General features: G+C 37.7%; 1 protein-coding gene across 1 annotated transcript; it reads right to left on the reverse strand.

Moving 5' to 3' along the window:
• Nucleotides 1–3,414: 3,414 nt before the first annotated feature.
• On the reverse strand, nucleotides 3,415–17,879 carry LOC144632621 (RAD50-interacting protein 1-like). Its single transcript, XM_078491304.1, has 13 exons — nucleotides 17,654–17,879; nucleotides 14,151–14,392; nucleotides 12,946–13,119; nucleotides 10,867–11,001; nucleotides 10,172–10,313; nucleotides 9,587–9,700; nucleotides 9,175–9,400; nucleotides 8,411–8,548; nucleotides 7,911–8,110; nucleotides 7,256–7,503; nucleotides 6,726–6,906; nucleotides 6,052–6,170; nucleotides 3,415–4,764 (listed from the first exon to the last, which is right to left on the reverse strand). The coding sequence occupies exons 1-13, from the start codon at nucleotides 17,864–17,866 to the stop codon at nucleotides 4,563–4,565; spliced, it is 2,334 nt and encodes a 777-aa protein (XP_078347430.1). The 5' UTR covers nucleotides 17,867–17,879; the 3' UTR covers nucleotides 3,415–4,562.
• Nucleotides 17,880–20,307: the final 2,428 nt, after the last annotated feature.

The raw sequence follows: 20,307 nt of genomic DNA on the forward strand, positions 1-20,307 counted from the left end.
AACTTTGATCTCCATATGGGTTTAAAAATGGAGAATGCAACCTGTGCCTTCCTGCATCTGGCCTCAACATCTTCCTCAGTGCCACCTGTGGTGGAGATAAGGCTACCGAGGCATACCTCTCCTAATCTCTCCTACATAACTGATGTTACCAGTGTCTGTTAGGGACCAAATCCCCATCTCGGTTTTGGATGCACCTATCTTGGGCCCGACCCTGGTGGCCTGTTTCCTCGAACTTCTGTCGCATGTGGGTGATCTTCTGACTCAGCAAAACCATATCATCAACAAAGTCTAAGTCCTTCAACCTCTGAAGCTGAGTAAATTGGATCTCGGTCTTGTTGTCTCCAAAAGCTTGTTGAGATACCCAGTCTAGTGCCACAAGGAAGAGAAGGGGGCTAAGCAAGCACCCCTGGCGACCCCCAGTGCTCATGCTGAAGGACTCTGCCAGTTCACCCTCGTGCAAAACTCTTGCTTGGAGGCCGTCGTATAATATATAGTAAAAGACCCGAATCTTTTTTTTACAATTTTCGCAGGCACGCCACAGTGCTGCAAGATCTTCCAGAGCACTTCTCGATCTACATAATCAAAGTCCTTCTCGAAGTCTACAAAAGCAATATATAGCCCAGGGTTCCACTCCAGGGTCTACTCCACTATGATCCTCAGTGTAGCTATCTGATCGCAGCAGGATCTCTCCTAGCCTGAATTTCAGACGTCCCTTCTTCGTCGCCAGCTTGGTCACCTGCGCTGCTTACGAGAACGGAAGCAGGCGACCAGAGAGGGACGTCTGAAAATTCAGGCTAGATCTCTCCTTACGAAATCCTGCTTGATATTCTCAGAGTCTGCACTCAAGGGCATCGTTCATCCTCTATTTTAAAGGAGGCTCGATGTATTTTTTTTAGCCGAAGGATGGTTGTTTTGAAAATTAAAATTACCTAGGAAGCCAATGTTCGATTTTTGCTAAAATGCACCATAATGATCAAATATCACCAAATTTTAATTTTTTACCCGTCACTTAGGGAGGGGTTAGTCACAACGGTTACCATAGCAACGATTGACGTTTTCTTTTGTTCTCAAACAAGCTCGATTTTCTCGAAATCTAGATTGACTCTTGGTGTTTATTTTTTGATATGTTAAAGTTTAGTACATTGACTAACTGTTGACGAAATTTTAGAAAAATCTGTAAGAGCGTTTACAAAGTAAATCAAGAATGAAATTTTCAGAAAAACACCGTTTTAATATAAAATTGGCGCTTTAAAATTGTTTCGTATTATTTGAGCACAGTTACTCTCACTGAAATATAAATACTTACACCCATCAAAGACCATTAACTAAAAGCGAAAGACTTTTTGCTTTAATTTGTTAAAATATATCGACTGCCGATTGTAAGAAATTATAAGAAAATACCAAAAACTTCATTCTTGATTTACTCTAAAACGCTCTTACAGATTTTCCTAAAATTTCGTGTACAGGTAGTAAATCTACTATACTTGAACATATCAAAAAATGAATACCAAGAGTCAATCTAGATTTCGAGAAAATCAAGCTTGTTTGAGAACAAAAGAAAACGTCAATGGTTGCTATGGTAACCTTTGTGACAAAGTGACGGATAAAAAATTAAAATTTGTTCATATTTGATCGTTATGGTGTATTTTGGCAAAAATCGAACAATGGCTTCCTAGATAATTTTAATTTTCAAAACAACCACCCTTCGGCTAAAAAAACTACATCGAGCCTCCTTAGATGATCTTACAAAGAACCTTGCTGGCAATTGTCAGGAAAAATAATGTCACTCCGGTTCTTACACTTCCCTTCTTGGGAAGTTTAACTGACCGCAGCAGGCCCACCTTCCAGTCGTGAGAGATGTCCTCCTCATTCCAGTTCTTATACAGAAGGGAGTGAGGACCTTGGCTGAAACCATACTCCTCCTTCCGTACAGGCTTCTGGGGGAATTTTGTCCCACCCAGGAGCCGTCCCATTCTTCAGGGATTTCACGATGAACCTGTTGACCTCTGCCATGGTAATTTGTCCTGTTCGGATGTCTAACGGCATAGGAGCCCTTCTGGTGGGTTTTCTGGGGCTGGCCTGTTCAGGACTTCCTGCAAGTGTTCTTTCCATCAGTTAAGCTGGTCGTCTGTCCTTGTAGGACCACCAGGTTTTTGTCCTTAACAGGTTTGCTCTGGACATTTTTTCCCGCTGAGTAGTCTCTCTTCATATCTCTTTGTGCTGCTGCTTCCTCTGCTTCTCGTGCAATTTCGTCGGTTCTCCTCACTTCTCCTCCTCTTGGCTCTCCTGCAGCTTCTCTTCACTTCACGGTTCTTCTCGTTGTACATGTTTGCCGCAGCCAACGTCTGCTTTCTCGTCTTGACGGCTTTCAGCCCACGTCTCTCCTCGACAAGTTTCCAGTCCAGATGTCGTCACTCGTGTGTGCCGACCTTTAAATTTGCAGTTAGTGGAAGTCTCTACGCTATTTTAAAAATATATCTTTTTTACAAGCTTTTAAACAATGTTAGTAATCGATGTTAGTATAGTTTAAAGAAGGTTGTAAAGTTAGACGTTCATATGACTTTTTATACCATGCTATAGAGAATACAGCCAATCAGAATGCAGGAAAGCCGTTAGATATTTGCCTTGGTATATAAATATGGAATATCCCACTTGTCACTTGCATTTTCTCGGTATACCGAAGTAATTTAACTCGTTTTTAACCATGAATACCCCGCCCTCTTTTTTTGACAACTTGCGTGCACTTGCGAGTCTGTTTGGCCAACAAACGCAAGTCTGTACGCAAGTTCAACTTGCGATAACTTGCGTCCACTCCCGGGGGAGGGGGGGGGGGGTGTTCCTATATGAAAGGAGCGGGATGCTCGTCGGAAATTTTGAAAATAACCCCTAAAATAGACCAATTTGGGTGTCGCTCAAGCTTTTCTTGACCCTAAAAGAAACCAAAAAACTAAGAATAGAATTTATATTCGTATTTCTTCGAGAACAGCCCTTAATGAGACCATTATGGCTGAAATTATTGGCGTTTTGCCTGGAACACCCTAAGGCCCCGTCCACACTGACCAGGGTAAATTTGAAAACGCATCTTTTATTACCCGGACAGGTCAACCGTCCACACTGAAACGTCCGTTTTTGGTCACCAATAACGGTACTTTTCAAAAACGGTCTCCAAAGTGGGCATCGTTTTCCAATTTACCCGGGTTAATGTGGACGGAAAACATTTTCCGTGGCGTTTTCAAATTTACCCGGGTCAGTAAGGACAGGGCCTAAGTAAAACCAAACATCCAAAATTTACACCCCTTAACGAGACAAAGAGCATCCCCGCCCCTTTCATAAGCGAGTCTCCCCACCCCCCCCCCCCCCCCCCGCCGGGGGCGTCCACTAGTACTACTGGTATTTACCCTGTTCCCAGCTGGTCTCAGAGGCTTTTTTTTCCTTTTTCTCTTAACAAAATTTGATTGAGAAAAGAACCAGAGCAAAGTACCAAAAAAGTGACATACTTTAAGTGAACAATAATAATTATCTTTATTGACTAAATTTGTCATTACCTATTTACACGAAACAAGGATGACTGTTGATTTCATGGACCATACATAGGCCATTTTCAAAAATATCATAATACTCTTTGTTGTCCCTCCAAAATTTTGCATAAGCATTGTTTTCAATTTCTCTTGAATTAATGATTATGCAACATTTTGGGGGGACAACAAAGAGTATTATAATGTTTTTGCAAATGGCCTATTTGCAACCCTGTGTAAGAATACGAAGATTTGAGGAGGGGGTAGGTTCCTTGATTTAATATTATTTGAAAACTAATAAAATGTTATACTTTCAATATACAGCCATGTATTATTCTGATATAAATTCCATCTTTAAAATTTGACATCCCCTGGACCGTATATCCAGTGAGTCATTGAATTGACAAGAAGAAATATTAAAATAATTTATCATTTGAAATATTTATTTGTTGAATAATAATCTATTATGGACATGAGTGACTCTGATTCCACCACATTCTCGTGATAGTTAATTGGGGCTCTTTTCCTTGACACAGCAGCACTGCAGTAAATATCTCTCTATTCCTAAATTGTTCTTCACCACGCAAAGGGACAAAAGTTAATTGAAGCGTCGAAAAATCTGATGAAAAGAATGATGCTGCTTCCAATCTACGGCACGGCTGAAGATCAAGAGCTGGCGGATAATAAGGGCAAGCAAATGCAAAAAACAATTAGCAAAGAAAGGGTTTATATTTCTTGAATTTTTCCCAAAAGCTCGTGATAACAGCAGATTTGTGATAGGTTTCAATATTAAGTCTCAAAAACATGTCTTTGAAACTTTAAAAAAACATTGTATTTTTTCAGAAAATTTCTCGGTTTACAAAATGCATCATTTCCAATTTCCTTATTGCCGGTTTTGAGCTTTTGCTCACCCCGTTTATCTGCTTGCCCGTCTGTTAAGATAGGCCATTTTATGTCTGTCATTTCATAATATATTTCTCTTGTCTACATCTTGTCAGTTATTATTTCATCTGGATATAAATTTAATTGATTGCCGTCAGTGACGTATCACACACTTGGCAAATGTACCCTCAGGTTGAGAACTTTAAGTGCATCTTCCGAAGTTAATCTGTACACTCCAGCATCTTGTAATGCAGCACAAGCTGGAGAAATACCGTCTCCTTCACTGCTCTCTGAAGACTTGAGCAAATCTCTTAACAACACAGCAGATCCTGGCAGAAGATTTAATAAGATGCAAGCTTCCTTGACCCTGTAAAGGATTGATGTAAGAACAGTCAGTTTGAAAGTCTCCCTCAACGCAAACTTACTAATAAGCACACCACAATGCAAAAGCCTTTTAAAATTGAAATTTTGCTGCGTTCTCAGGACGAATCTATAGTTAATGCTTGAAATGTATGTTTTCTCCAAGAAGAATGCATTAACAAAACTCTTCCTTAAAACTGTTTTAGGTCAGCCCTGATAGATCAGAAGAGGTAACACTCATGCCATCTTTTCCAAATTTGCTACAGCGATCTTTATCAACTTCAAGTTGACAATCAACTAAGCAATATTACGCGACAGCCTACTGCTTTTTAGTGCAGAATGCACTTTTGTGATGGTTTGGTGGGCAGTCGTGTGATAAACCCCTAAACCCCTAAAGCGCTACAGTGTAAACTTTTAATCACCAATTAATTAATTAATATCAATTAATTAATTGGAAGGGGTGGGGATGAGGAGCACCTGACCGTACCCCTAGGTAAAACCTGGAGCACATCTACGTTACTTTTATATGAAGATCTCAAACGTATATATTTGTTTCAGAAAACCCTTTGCTCTCCTTGTGGTACTACTCAACGTAATTTACACCAAACGCATGCGCAGATTAGTTTACGTTGTTTTCTGGAACTATTATGAACATCGCTTGTATTGCGTGTTTGCGGTAGGCTTCCTGCAGACTTCTTGGCGCCAAGTAAAAACCGCAAATTAATTAAATTAGATTTTGAGACTTTCACAGCGCTTTCGTAATTAGGTATGCAAAAACTTGCACCGGGATTTTCGGCGTGAACACCTGATAACCAGGAAACAAATATCCTAGCTGTACTGCGTTTTAAAAAAACCTGTCGAAAAATATGTTTTTTGATTAGATTTGTTTCTTTAGTTTTTGAGAATCGTCTTTCGTGCAGTCTAAACCGTAACTTAATTAAATTAAACAAATGTCATCGATGCCGCCGTAAAACAAACAAAAAACAAAAGTTTCATGTTATCGCATTTTCAAGGAAGACAAAAGTATTTTGTTACAAACGAACAAAAGTGTCGTGTTACGTTTGCAAAGATTAGCGTAAGGAACACCTGGGAAAGAATACAAGTAGCCTGTGAACAGTTTTTCCGAAAGTAAAATAAAGCAAATAAACACGAACATATATAAAACATCATACTTTCAATTGTTCCATATTGCATTCTGCACTTACCAAATCATCGAGATTTTTCAATTCGTTAAAACAACTGTTAGGCTTCTAAAATAGCAGTGTAGCGCAACAATACTGTTTCTTCAACTTACTCTTTGAAGAAATTCTCAGGCTTTTGAGTGTATTCCAGAAATAATGTGAACAGATTCTTTGTTAAGTCAAACTGTAATTGCGCTGCACCTCCTTCATTGAAGTGACAATCAAGAATGATCTGTGAAGAGAACAAGAATAATAAACTCACCTCAGTATTTACTCAATACTATTTTTCTTGGTATGATTAGTGTGATAAAAACCCTGTTGTAAGAACCTGATGGTTGATCGGCTGGTTTCTGTATGCTACTACATGTACATGTAGTCCATCACAAGGTACCACCCAGCATTGTGTGAGTTTATGCTAACAATTCCATGCTTCTAGCTGAACTGAGAAGTATTTCAGAGAGTTAAGTATTTTAGCTAAGAATACAATGCAAGAAGGACAGGACAGTAAGAAAGTAAGGAGAGAAACAAAGAAATGCTACTAGACTAGCAAGGAAACAGTTCCCTTCAGCAGACACCAGCTGGCCTTTCTTACAGGAGATTTTGATAGAAACTTTTCAGGTCAAATCCCAAGACATGTTCAAGTGATAAAGAATTGTGCGCACTTAAATAGCTGCTTACTAATGCTAGTGATCTATAAAACACTTACTTAAATGTATAACAGAAGGCATTTATTTGACAAAAAAAGGTCAGCTCATTTTGAACGTCCCATTGTAAAAAAATTACCTACCTCTTCGTATATACACTTGTTTAGAGCCTGTGCAAGATTTTTCCAAATCATAGTAAAGACACTGCTTGCTAGCTGTTCCTGAAGAATTTGAAACCTTCCTTTTATAAACAACAACATCTCACAAGCTGATGATGACAAGGTTAACAGTATGACATCTTTTGGAGGAGGAAATGTGTGCCACCTGAAAAAAAAAAAAGAATCAAATGGAATGTTAGCTTGTCGACATATTTTAATAGAAGTAGTGCATTCTTAGTTTCTGGCAGAAATATGCAAATTAAGAGACACAGGAAGAGGGAAACGAAAGTAATATGTTCCAAGATTGATGATTGTCTGAGGTGGTAGAATTAACAAACTATCTAACAAAACAATACAATACTTTAATAAAAGAGAATTAAAAAATGACAATAACACCAGAAGTGGCAGGGACCTATCATTATATAGTCCCCTACATGCATAAAATGCTATCATGCTTATTCATAATGCTGCAATGAGGTGACATAACATATAAGTTCAAATTTGCATAAACTTACTTTTCTTTCTTGTATGGCTTGCTTAACATCCTAAATCCTTGTACAACATGATCGACAATTACGCTGATCATGTGATCCTTTAAAACCTGCAAGGACTGTGTTACATCCTCAAATACACTTCCCACCGGAGGAAACTCATGCTCATGGATGTGACCATCATTTTCTTCATGGCTTTCAATGTCTGGAATCTTTTCACACCTTTCAGAGTTAGAGGATGGATTGCGTTGTTGACAGAGTTTAAGAAAAAGCTGAAAAGAAGAAACGTTCAATCTAAATGAAGTATTCAACACTGTACAGGTGTAATTCCCAGTGTAAACGTACATCTATTTTAGTGACATGTACAATCAATTCTGCCACAAAAGTGTTTATGTCAAATTTAAGTCTACTATTTCCAAGAATTCTAAACTTGTTACTCTTTATTATGTTTAAAACAATTATAATAAGTAAACATGTTTCTACCAGGATACTCCTTTAATCAATGCATGCATATTTCTCATCCTTTCTAGTGCCTAGAAGTTGAGGTTTAAATACGTTTTCTGCTTAAATTTTTAAACCATTTGATATTAAGTTTCCTTCGTTTCAGAAATAAGTGTCAAAGACTCACAATCTTTGACATGTACAAAAAGATTTAACAGATCTTTCCTTAAGCAAGTACCATTTGTTCACTCCATTCCTGAAGTATAAGGTTGACGTAATTAGCAGCATTCAACACTGAACAGTAATGCAGACCAGCAGGGGCAAATGATGTTTCCTCAGCTTCAAGAGTCAATCTGTTGATGAAGCTTTCAAGAAGAAACAACTGAACTTCAAGGAATTGTTCCTGGTGGGACACTTCAGGTAAATTTCTATATCGATCTGAAAAAAAAAAGGAAATCTTAGTTTTTATATTACTTCATTGTATTACAAATTGTAAAAGGTGGAGTACATGAACAACGGTCCTGCGGTGTGGAGTACATGTCAGGCCCTGAATCAAAACCAGGAGTAGTAGCAATACTCCTTGTCCCATCACAACAATCTGTTTCATTAGGGGAGAGAAATAAAGGGGATGGGGTAGTTTGGTAACTTATTTGACATCCCTAAAATACTGCCAAGATGAGCACATTACACCCGGTTAGTCTGAATACTCATAATTAACTTGATATAACACAGCTATACCTGTTATAACAGAGAGAAGTGTCATGAAACCTTCCGCACACTCAGGTGTCCGTGTGTCATCCACATCTCCAACATCTTTATACTTGGGTGTCCATGCTGACGAAGAGGACAGAACTGATTCCATGTTTGATATGGCATCTGTCACACAACAGTGAAAATGAACTTATAGGATATAGATTGATCATTACAATTAATCTGATTGTGTATTCATTTGCTGTTTGTAAATTAATGCAATTCTGCCTTTAGTAGGCTGCTTATGTAATTAGTAAATATTTTTAATACAATATCTAACTACCTGTCTATCTTCTCCAGGTTTTTCTGTAGCATAGCAACTGAATTAAAACTTTTGACTTCTAAAAAGTTTGGTTATCTGATAGTAAGGGGTTTCTCCAGATGTTGTGCATTTTAATATGGTATCAGAATACTTTGCCATTCTATGGTCATAGTGCCTCTCTCCACCCAGGTGTGCAAGTGATTACCAAGTGGACTGTTTGGGCAACTTGACAAAACGTAAGGGGGATAACTGCAATGAACTAACATCCCACCCAAGGGTGGAATTATTTACTACTTATCCTTTTGGAAAGTTTCACCAGCTGAATAAAAGCTTTTTACTGGTTAAAATTTTACTAGAAAACAAAGACTCCACTCCACAGCTAAGTTTGAAGGTGCACAGGCCGAAAAAAAACCTACTGTACCTGGGCTTGTTAATAATATTAACATGTCTTAGTCTTGAATAGTATATGTCTTTTTGAAATAATACTTACAGTTTCTTTCTAACTCCACCCATCTCTGAAGGCATGCACCAGTGGTTAAAACATGTAAACAGCCATGTTCAACAGAGCGGTAGTTGTGAACCATGTAAAGTTCTTTATCAAATAACAGTAACTCATCAATAAAATGAGAAAAAGCATTGTCATCATCGATTATTTGTGGGATGCTGTGCTCCAACTTTTCCACTACAACTTTTAACAGGCCACAAATAAACTCAGTCTGAAAAAATAAAAATAACAAACAACTTACAAGTCATTCTCCTAGTAATCTATTTCTAATTAATTAAAAATTTTCAAAAAAAAATTAATGTCATAAATAGAATTTCAGGTGGTGAGTAAAATAATAGCATACTAGTTGCAGTGCTTGGGTGACTGTACAAAGGACAATAAAATTATTCTTAATTACCTTGGCATCTACAGAGTGATAATCTGTTCTATTCAGGATAGGCTGTATGGTGTGTTGTAAAAAGTCACTGTGATTCTTTATCCAATTTAAGACTTGAGTAAAATACCATTCAGGCTGGAAGAAAGATGAATTGCATCTCATGTGACATACAATGTGGTTGCCAACAATAAAGAATCTCAGTCTATATATAGTTTTGTAACGTTGCTTAATGGAGCTTGCAGTAGGATGATTCCACCTTAGAGTGATGTGGATTCAGTTGCATTTTCTCTGTCATGAGTGAGTGTTTGTTCTGAGTACCTTACACTGATTACTCCTCTCCTCCCAAAAATAAAATAAAAATTGAAACAAACATAAAACAGAAATAATAGTTCAAACTCTAATTTCATGGAGGTATTGACAACTTATATAAAAAACCAGCTATGGCTAATGTGGCTTTTTGCTCTAAATATTAATTTAATCATACAATCTTTAAATTTAATACAATTTTGCTTCTCAGTCAAATTATTTTATGACTGTATTTTGACAATATTAAACTCCCAAATATAACCACAGGTTATTCAGTAGCACAAACACACACGTTTTTACCTTTTCAAGGCTATTGGTTTGTTTATTGCCATAAAAATGAAAGCGGAATCTCTTTCGAAAAGGCTTCAAAAGCCAATCAAGAGGCAGAAGAAGTTCTCTTTTATCATCAGGTAAAGAACTCTTCTCTGAAGATGTTTTCTTACTGAAAATATAAAGGTAACAGTCAAGGAAAATCTGAAGGAAGATAATAAATAATACTTAATCTTCATAACAGCTAGCATAAAGAAGAAATTAAACAAGAATGATGGATGAAATCTGAGTGTTTAAATTTGAATTGAACAGAGAGTGAAAGATAGCTACTTTAGCAACTTTGTGTCATGCATGGACATCACTTAAATTCTACTCTCATTTGTACGGAACTTTAACATGCAACCGCTCTGAACTAGTGCTTACACTGTACTGTGGACTGATTAATCACTTGAAGGGGTCTTTCCTTCCAATTAAATGTTAAGGAAGATATCTAACTGTAGGTTTCTAAACTTTTTGTACAAATGTGAAGAGTCCTACCAGAGTTTTGAATCACTGCCAGATATGACAAGTCATGTAACAAATAAAGTTTACCATTAACCATAACAAAACATTCCATTTATCCCTTGTGACAAAATTTTGTCTTCACCAGTCTTTTAGGAACTGTTCTAGTTATGTAGTTAAGAAGAACCTCACAACTATTTAACAAGGCATGTTAAAAAGGATACAATTTTTGTAATTTAAGAAGGAGCATAAACACATTTTCCAGTCTGCTGTAATCATCTGATGTTGTTGATAATGGAGGTGCAGTTGAGAGTGATGTGAAAGGCCACTTTAAAGCTTTCATGATCTCATCAAATTCACTGAAACAACAAAATATGCCATCAACTTTTTTGCTTGGTAAGGTAAAATAGTCATTGATCAATGTCTTAGACCAAGAAAATATACATTGTAAGTACTAAAACTGGAGTATATTTTTAATTAAATGTACAGGTAATACATTCTTTTTTAAAAACGAATTATTTATTGCACCACAAAGACACACACAAAAAACTTACAATGCAATAACTTACAATGCAGTATAGCTGCTTACATAAGTAACGATACAACAATATACATCAAAAAGACAATTACCGTATTTTCTCAAATAAACGCCCCCGGCGTTTATTTCAAACTTGGCTTCGTGAACCCGGCGTTTATTTGAAGCCGGCGTTTAATCGGGGCCCGGCGTTTATTAACGGACTGCAATTTTCTGCCAATTTTTTAGATTGATTTATTGTTACCGATCTTCGAGACCAAGGGGCAGTTTGTCAAGGCGGGACGATTTTTTCTCTTCGTTCTGCCCTGCAAAACTGTCCCTGGGTATCCAAAGGTGATCATTTCCCAGAGGTGCACTATTACGGATTGGATAGTTTATGTTGCAATCAAGATTTGTGGCAAACAGAATATATTTACTTGTTAGCTTGACCTCAAATAAACGCCGGGACCTCGAACAAACGCCCCCGGCGTTTACTTAAAAACTAGCAATTTTGACCCGGCGTTTATACGAGGCCGGCGTTTAATCGGGGTCCGGCGTTTAATCGAGAAAATACGGTATTAACACTTCTTACAGAAAATATCCTCACATACTTATGTACTAGGATTAATTTTACCTACATGAATTTACTTTTTTATTCTGTATTGCTCTGTATTACTTATACTGCATTATTTGCAAGCTGTTTCCAGCACAATACGCAGAAATAGCCAGAAGGAAAAAAAAATAAAAACACAGAAAAAGAAAATTTGGGCAATCACTATGCAACTGGCAGTAACAGCCTTGTAATACATTCATATGCTGCAGTGATTGAAACTTTTTGGTTTAATTTTTTCAAAACAGTTTGTTATTCCCCTTGATTCAGGCTAATTATTTTTAATATGAGACAATGGAAAATGAAATCAAACTCATTTGAAAAATTTCTAACCAAAGACAAATTTAAACAAAACATTTAATATAATTTAAACATTTAATATAAATGTCTGCATACATGTACGTGTACATGCACATGTACACAAATTCTGTTTCTTGGACTAGTAATTTTAACGGTGGCTTTCAACAGAAAATTTCTCATTTAGGATAGACTTCTGAAGTTATTGCTGGTTTTCACTGTCACGCAATCAAAAAATATATTCGAAACCATTCAACTATAGAAGCTATGAATTTTAAATATTTTAGATAATAAATAAATAAACAATTTCTCCAAGTTTTGGGTCTGTGTGGTGTACCATTCGCGAGTTATTTTCCGAACCTTTCCACGCAAATTTATAAAGCTTAGTATGGAGATTCAACCATAACTGTGTCCTTCTGAGGGACACAAATATGGCCGCCGTGATGTCAGAGAAACCATCTGGAACTCAATTCTGTTTACAACAGCGGCTATCCTTGGCTAAAGAGCTAGTACACTTCACATAAACACCACTTGTTATATCTGAAATGTTCAATCTGCTCAAAATGGAAAGGAAAGACCTTTTTTTCAAACAAAACAGCTTTGTTACGGCACCCAGCTTGATGTCACATACTGTACGACGGAGAACTCAAATATTCAAAATGCTCTGTTTTAAAAACGAATGACACTATCGATCTGGAAATTTGCAAAAATATATATTTTTAGTTTATCTTTCGCCTAATGACAACGAAAATTTAGCAGGCCTAGTGAATTTTGATTTCAGAATTTTATGACGTAACATGAAAACCAAGAATAAGCATTATTATTAGTTTCAGAACGTTAGACCTAAGTGTTAGATGCTGTGAAATAGTGAAGTTGACCCACCTTGCAAGTTTATTGCAAAGAATCTTTTGCCAGTGAAGCTGCATTTCCTTTACAAACTTGGTCAAATTACAGCATGCTGACTCACTGAGCAGGTGAGCTAATTCAGACAGCACTGTCAACTGTTCTACTGCCCAGTTCAACTGACCACCTTCCACAAACTGATGAATCTGACAACTGTACACAAACAAAATACTTATTAACTAACTAGTAATACGTGACTCGCAGGGCCTCGCGAAGCTCTGGGTTGGGGAGGGGAGGGGGGGGGGGTCTTATAAATAAGGAGCGATAACCGGTTTTAACCGGTGATTTGTTATTGTTGCCTAGTAACGGACATGGCCGCGACACCCTTGTTCCCAGGGTCTACTCCGCTTTGAAAATGGCGGCTCTTTCTGGTTCGTAAAGAGGTATTACAGCGTTGGGAAGCGCAGGCTATTTTCAAAATCATCGACAAATTATTGGATATTCGCATTTTGGACATTTATTTCAGGGCATTAAAAAAAAGAAGAACGAACGGCAGGAGAATTCGAACCCTCCGCCCGCGCGCCTCTGATGGCCATGAAAGGTTTATAGCCTGAATAGGCGTTGAGGGAGTATTATGTGGAAATCAGTGGTATTTTAATCCGAAAAGAAAAACGAAAAAAATGAAAGGCTCAGGATTCGAACCCACAAATAAAAAGTAAAAAAAAAAAAAGAAGGAAAAAAAAAACTTTAGCCGGATTCGAACCCCTGCCCTCAGTCCCGAAGATCTGATTTGAAGTTCGACGCTCACACCATTAGGCCACCAGCGCGCGGCCGTGTGACGTCATTTCCGCCATACACCAAGCTCACAAATATGACCGTAAACTCCACACCAGATTTCATCCCGCCTGAGCCCTCTGAGGGACAAAATTATACACCCCGCTACGCTCAGCCTTCGGCCTCGCTTCGCGAGGAATTAACACGTAACATTATATTATTGTTGGTCTAAAATGGGGTTAAAAAATGCATCTGGGCAATTAAATTGTACCAAATAATTATAACTGTGCAGCATTTGGGCCACAGGGTTGGCCACAAGAGATGGGCATTACTGAAATTAACTAAAGCAACCTTCCACTTTCTTAATATTTGTCACATATCTGTTGGTTCACAACAAATCTTTCCTCATCTGGATAATCAAGAAAGACAAGTCAATGGTGTTACTGCAGTAATGACTGTTTTTTTTTTACCTGACAGATTCAATCTTCTGTATCCAACTCACATATGCTCTGAATCTTTCAACCTCTGCAATCTGACTTACTAAAGAAGAAAGTAGCTCTGCAAGAGGGTGAAACTTTTGGAGATGGTTGTCGACTTTAGATGTTAATTCTTCCTGTTGTTGCTGAAGATTTTTTATGTCCATCACAGCTGAGCAACCCTTATCAAGTACATTTTGAATCTTGTCTGGTGTTCGACATCGGGCATCATGTAACTAAATGATAAATGATCAAATTATATTGATCATAAAGATATTACTAGGTACATTATATTATGTATCAGTCAATTCCAAGTGTGATCATGCCCTCCCCCCCCCCCCCCCCCCCCCCCCCAAGGCAAACCCCTGGTTAATGTGACTTTTTCCAAAATGTCTGATTAAATTCCCCACCATGTGGCCCAGTTGCACGGCCAAATGCCCCACCGGTTGGGGCTAAAACGTCATTGTTAGTTGGGTTTTTCACGTTAATACTAGGTCTAATTGGACACTCATGCCCTATTAATCAGCCAATTTTATAGAAAAATAAACATTGAAACTACTTAATACACTAAGTTTAACGTAACCAAATACCAACTTCATGCGCTTGAGCTTGCTAGAGTTTTATAGTTTATGACACCTTCTTTGACGGTCAAATACCCAAACATCTAGGCTTCTGTTCGATCAAATTCCCTACTATCTGGGCCTCAGTAGCAGTGAAATGCCTAGGGGTTGCCCTGGGGGGGATAATCTTGCTTGGAATTGACTGATACATTAGTTATTAAATTTGAAGGATATGGCCTGGGTGGGAAACCTGTTATCATGTTCTAAGTTTTCCATACTTTTGTCTAGAAATTTCCCTGTAGACAGAGGTACCATTTTGCAGACAAATGTGCAGGGCAACTAAAAATGCAATTAAGTAATGGTCAGTGTAAGAACTAGGCAAAAGAACAATAGGCTAGTGAAATAGCGGCAGTTAGGCTTCAGGCGCTAACTTCTCTAATCAAATTAAATCTGAACGACCTGATTGGCCCATACGCGAAAAGCGCGAAATTTGAATTTAAAATTTAAATTAAGATAACTCGTAAATCATTCAAACAACAGTTTATTTCGGCTACCCATTCAATACATTCAAAACTGTAACATATCTAAAATTTGGACAATTTCTACGTGCCAAAAGGGAGAAAGTTACAATGATATAAAATAACTTTGGGATTAGCTCAGCGATACATCAATCAGCGACCTCGTGAAAAACATTTTGCTCGGATTTCACAAAGGAACTAGCAATTTGTGATCCAAAACAGCAACAATTCATGCGGATATCGGGAACGCGCCAAAGTCGCGCGAAATATCACCAACAGCAACAAACATTCTAAATACAGACTGAGAACAAAAATACCTCAGTGAAAGCGTTCGATAATGCTTTTCAAAACTAGTCTTCTAATACATCTTATGCTGTTAGTAATAATGTCCACCACATCAACAATAATAATAATCGCCGTCTGCCATGTCCGTTTCCAGGTCGAGTTCATTTCCGAGCCGCGGGAAAGGTTTTGATAAAAACAGACTCCATGTACTCCAAATCGATCCCCCTGGCACAAATTTCTTTGAGACTCTACAAAGAACAGATACAAGCGATAACAAGAACGCCGAAATGTTCGTTTTTGTAAAATGTTTACGCTTTCTTGTCAAGAATCGAAGCGACGGTTCAGCTTTGAACAGCGCTTGTTCTGCAATTCCGGCATCAGACTTGTATGAAGTGGCGTAGCAGTTGAAAATGAAGCAGCCTAGAAAAATAACAAAGTCGAATGAGAGAAGAGTTTTAAAAGACAGACGCGTTTCGAAAGCCGGAAACAAACAAGCCAGTTGTAAGAAGTCACACGCGCGGACGTGTGAAAATATTTCCACTGCCTTCAGCTTACCTCAATGCAAGTGCTAAATTCGCATCTCGTTTGGAGTGGTATTCTCCCTACAAAAGCATATCTTTTGCTTTCACTTGTTGTGACCAGTTAGACTCCATTTACCAGTGCCACAAAAATTTTCTTCTTGGCAGGCGACAGCAAACAACTGTTGCAGGTCAACATTTCTAAATCCGTCACCCCTCGTGTTGTGGAAAGCAGCAGTCACTCTTGAAGGACATTTTCGTCGATATTTTCGACCATATTTACTTTTCAATTGTAATAAATAATATGTTTGTATTCGAGAAATATACAATAAATAAATTTGGTGACAAATACGACAAGATTCCCTCATAAAGGGCTAGAAAGCTCAGAGCTCCGATCGCAAATCCAACATGGCGTCGCATGAGATCGCGCTTGCTGCATGTTTTGCGTTCTATCTTTTGATTGGCGCATAGAACAATGCTGAAACTTGGCCGTGAGAGGGATAACAGGGGCATGGGGAAAACTACGTGAAAAAATGTTGTTTTTGTCAGGATTTTCTTGTTTTTTTTGGGCGATTTTTTGATATTTGACCAATCACATGCGTCGATTTAATTGAAATTAATAATTAAGACTTAACACCTTTTAATCGATTTTGCGTTTGGCCTGCCTAGTTTTTACGCGGACCATTTCCCACAGGCCACATCTCTCAACTGTCATCAGTAATTTTATTTTCCTTATATCTTAAGATAATGATTCACAAATAACACAGAAATTCAAATATTTTAAGAAAGTTATTTGACAACAAAATTTCTGAAATTCCCATACAAACTCTGTCTTTCATGAAACATTTGCCCCATTTCCAAAAATGGCGAATTTTACCATGAATAAGTCCATTTATGTGATAGGTTAATTTATCAAGAGTATTAGTGTTGTTCAGCCAAATGTGTCTATTCAATTGATCCAAACCATCTTAACAGACAACAAAAATAAAATATTTATTAAGCTTACTTAAACAAAAATATAAAAAATGCATTACATAGTCAATCCTTTTTTATGTCTATGTAAAGTATGATAAATATGTTTAATTTCTTAATTAAAATACTAAAATATCAGATTTCTGCTTGAAACACAATTAAATCAATTTTGATGCCAGTTTATAAAATATGTAAAGAACGTACTCAAGGTCAAATTTTACAAATCAGCCTGACTTCTGCGATCATTTAATTTAGCACAAAGATGAAACTTCCTCATTATACTAAGCTCAGTTCCCCCTTTTGGCACAAGCTCCATAATTATTTTTAGCAAACAAATAAACAAACAAGCAAACAAGCAAGCGCGCAGAAACCGCAATTGACCTCTGATTAACCTTTCACTATGAAAAATTTGATTAATATGTAATTTTCTGTAATTACTACACACGTACTATGAGAAAATAAGAGGTTTCTTTTTAAAACGATATTCAAAAGAAATACGATCCACATCTTTTCACCTATTTCCTTCTTTGAGTTCAGTCAAGATAATTGTAAGTCTTATAAAAGCTTTAAAAAAATTTCCACGTGAAATATTGAAACGATCGATTATGAACCCGCCACAAATTCCTTCTCTGAAAGTCGCCTACCTCCGTTTCCAAACTTTTCTTTTTCTTTAAAACATCTTGAAGAAGAGAATTAACCGCAGCAGCTGATGACTTCTCAGTTCCAACTTTCTTGTCAAGAAAACAAGTCACTTCTTTGCTCAAACCTTCATCTTCTTCGAGCCCCTCGTTCGCCATCTTGTTTTCTTTGTTGCTTCGAGAGGGACTGGATACTAGTGATGTTCGCGTTCGCCACATAACTTCCGGAGAAAGCTGCGTTCCCGCCAAATCAAAAACTCACACTTCCGGTGACATATCAGGTAGATTTTTTACATGAGGAAAGTAGCAAGGGAGAACACTCTGCGCGAAAAAGTCAACCTTCAGATTGACTAAAACAAAACAGGAAATAATAGAATCGAAAAAAATGATCAAGGAATGTACAAAATTATTGACGTGGAAGGCGTTTGGCACAAAGCCGCTGGAGATTTTTAAAAGCAGGTTTTTGAGCATTTTGCAGTGTTTACAAAACTAAAAAACGGATCGCACGGTCTGCAATCGGGTTTTCACTCTAATTAAGCAAACCTTAAGAAGGCTTCTTTCCACAGGGACGGCGGAGCCGGGGGGGCTGGGGGGCTTTAGCCCCCCTAGAATTTCCGAAAAAATAAAGACTTATTAAGAGAAGGGTCTTTTAAGCCCCCCCCCCACTTCAAGTCTCAAGTCAGCCCCCCCCCCCCCACTTGGAAAATTGCTCCGCCGTCCCTGTTCCATGGTGAATCCGTGTACATCCCATGCTAACGATACGCCAAGGATTTCAAAGTCTGCGTAAAGGTTCTTTGTCACCTGTTTGTTATTCTATAAACCAAAGGTTCCGGCTCGTGGCTTCAGTTTCCTACTGAGAGCATTAAGAATATAGAAAACGTAAGAAAATTATAGTGCTTAATTTCACCACCATTTTTTTCTTGTCCCCTGACTGGGAAATAGGGCCTGAATAAAGATGACCTTAATATTTATTTAACATGAATTGGTTCAAGAAATTTAACAAAAAATGTATCAGGTTTCTTACCAGGTCCGTTTAAACTTTTAGATCACTGAAATTACTTTTTCCCAGTTTAATCAATTTCGTTCATATTATGACTGAATGACGGGTTCTTAAGGTTTTTCTTAAGGTTTTACAGCCATCGCGCAAAGCCAAAAATGCTTTGACCGCCCTGATTTGTCATACTAGTAGGCAAGTGCGCCAAGAATATAAACGGATCGAGCAAACCTCACGGTTACACAATTGCTTCCAGCAAAAGCTGGTCAGAGCTGATTTATGATCTGTTTTCCATTGCAGCGCAATAATCCGGAGGGATGCTACCGCTAACCCTGATTTTTCGTCCGAGTACAACATCATCACGCCAGTAGACACATAAGGCCGTTTATAGAATACATGGTTTATACTTAATTTCATGACGGACATTTTTAGTCAAAAATGATTTTCGAAACGTCTCGTGAAGTTAATTTTCAGTTTCAACATACAACTCTGTAAAATTTAACATATATCGCCTTTTCTAGAGTTGTTTAAAGTCACACGTTTTAGCTCACGTTAAAGAAAAATACTGAAATACACCAAAAAAACTTACCAAACACCCCGCTGCGAACGAGTCTGACAAAACAATGTATTCAAACTGACCATCTTACACGTTTTACGCAATGGCATAAGTAATGAAACTTTTTCCAAGATTTAGGCTTCAACCAAATTTCTTGAATGAAATTAAATATTAACAAAGATTTTGCAAAAATCTACTCTCGTATAGAGTTCGAGTTTGGGTCAAAAGACGGTGAAAAAACGTCCACAGATGTTTCAAGGGGGAGTGCTGATTCGAGAGCTTAGGGTTTTTTATTTTTAAAAACTATAGCTAGAAATTCATTGAAACCCGAGTATTAATAGCTAGAAAATAATATTGTTTGTCTAGCGAAAAAAATAACGAAAAAGATAGAAGAAATAATGTTTATTATACTTAAATTGATCAAAACAAACAGGTACAAGGCTAAAAAGCTTAACGAAAAGTAACAATAATTTGATTTTGACGTTGATGTACTCTCTGATGTTTGATTGTGCCTTTCACCTTTAAACCTTAGGGCGTACCTGCCTTTACGCGAAGTACGCAATTGCGTAGCAGTGAACTTTTCTCTACACCTAAAACGTGAAAGTTTTCAAGACAGCAAAGTTTTGTTCGAGTCAGTTGCCACTCAAGTAGCGTTTCAAGATTGAATTCCATTTAACTTCAAATGTGTGTAAACTTGCAGAAGAATCCAAATGTGGTAACGACGAACTCAAAGTTTGTGTTACAAGAAGTGGTCACGCGTGACATAAGTTTGCATTTGACTTAATGAAAAAAAAAAATATTTTTTTGTTTTAAATCTTTTATATATTTCTTAAGGATTAGTGGAAAATGAGGGACCGGGGTGTGGAAAACGCGGGGTCCCGGGATCTGTGGAAAACCGTGAGGGTGTGGAAAACGCGGGGTGTGGAAAACACAGGGTGTGGAAAACGCGGGGTCGCGGGATCTGTGGAAAAGGCGGTGTGTGGAAAACGCGAGGTCCCACTTATTTTTATTCTAAAGTTGAATTTGTGTTTTGTTTTGAAAACAGTACATAGCGGCTTGTGCTTTGTGATAGTTCGTAGTATCGCTTCGTGTCTGATCACCAACTTTTGT

Source organism: Oculina patagonica, chromosome 12, assembly GCF_052425735.1.
Source record: "Oculina patagonica isolate OP01 chromosome 12, crgOcupat, whole genome shotgun sequence".
Taxonomy (NCBI): domain Eukaryota; kingdom Metazoa; phylum Cnidaria; class Anthozoa; order Scleractinia; family Oculinidae; genus Oculina; species Oculina patagonica.